Below are 1182 nucleotides of genomic sequence, written 5' to 3' on the forward strand. Positions count from 1 at the left end.
TGTATGCCAGTTTGAGGGTTGTATCCTGGTTTGGGGGGGCTGTGTCCTGAGCTGGAGGTTGTATCCCGGGTTGGGGGGCTGTATCCCAGGTTGGGGGGCTGTATCCAGGCTGGGGAGTTGTATCCCGGGTTGAGGGTCTGTATCTTGGCCCGGGGGGCCGTGTCTCGTGCCGGCCACCCCCAGCCCGCGCTGTCCCCGCAGTCATGCTGACGGGAGGGATCGTGGCCGTGGCAGGGCAGTTCCAGGGCTGGTACTTCGCGGCGTATGCTATGTATCCTTCCCGAGAGCATTCCCAGGGCTGGGCTGCGGGAACACCCTGTCCAGACCAGGGTGGGAGGCATGGACCGAGGGGTCACATCCTTCTTCCCCAACTCTGGTCCCAGCTGTGCTTTCTCTGCCCCAACAGCCCCTTTTTGGGGTGAGAGATGTGCCCAGGGATTAATCCCAGCTCGATTCCCCTTTCCTTGACCCCCTGGAAGCGTGGCAGGTGTCCTGGTCTGCCTGTTGGAGTATCCCAGGAGCAAGAGGAAAAAGGGGTCTACTATGGAGAGATGGTAAGTGGTGTGTGTCCCACTCACCCATGGGCTTGGGGGTCCTGGTACCCCCCAAACACAGGGACATGGTGGGAGCAGTGGGATGGGTGCAGAGCTGGATCCCACAGGTGGGTTCCTTGGGGTGCTTCATGCAGGACAGTGTGGATATAGGGGTCCCTCCGGGTTGGGCATCTCCCTTGGGTTGGGGATACCTCCTCTGACCCCCACAATGTCCCTCTGCAGTGGCCAGAAGTACATGACAGCCGTGGTGAAGCTGTTTGGGCCTCTCACAAGGAACTACTACATCCGAGCCGTCCTACACGCAGCGTGAGTGGGGTACAGGGAGGGGAATGGGGTACAGGGAGGGGACTGGGCTCCAGTCCCCCCGAAACCCCACCCTGAACCCCAAATCTCTCACACAGCCTGGCTGTCCCTGCTGGTTTCCTCCTCTCCACCATCCTGGGCACCGTCTGCCTTGGCATCGCCAGCGGCATCTACCTGCTGGTGAGTGCAGAGTGGTTTCAACTCTGACACCCCTCATGGCTTTGCAGGCAGCAGTGCGTGGGGAGGAGTGGACACCCATCGAGCAGAAGCCCAGGGAGAGGCCACAAGTGGGAGGCACCATCAAGCAGCCCCCCAGCAACCCCCC

The 1182-nt window shown here is 61.5% G+C and overlaps 1 protein-coding gene across 1 annotated transcript; it reads left to right on the forward strand.

The window, feature by feature from the left end:
• Positions 1 to 203: 203 nt before the first annotated feature.
• LOC103804545 (cytochrome b-245 light chain) lies at positions 204 to 1177 on the forward strand (the record flags this gene model as incomplete). Its single annotated transcript, XM_009077160.1, has 5 exons — positions 204 to 271; positions 480 to 554; positions 777 to 860; positions 956 to 1037; positions 1085 to 1177. Coding segments are annotated over exons 1-5 (402 nt in total), but the record flags the coding sequence as incomplete, so codon positions are not given.
• Positions 1178 to 1182: the final 5 nt, after the last annotated feature.

This window comes from Acanthisitta chloris, unplaced genomic scaffold (genome assembly GCF_000695815.1).
Source record: "Acanthisitta chloris isolate BGI_N310 unplaced genomic scaffold, ASM69581v1 scaffold25466, whole genome shotgun sequence".
Classification (NCBI taxonomy): Eukaryota; Metazoa; Chordata; class Aves; order Passeriformes; family Acanthisittidae; genus Acanthisitta; species Acanthisitta chloris.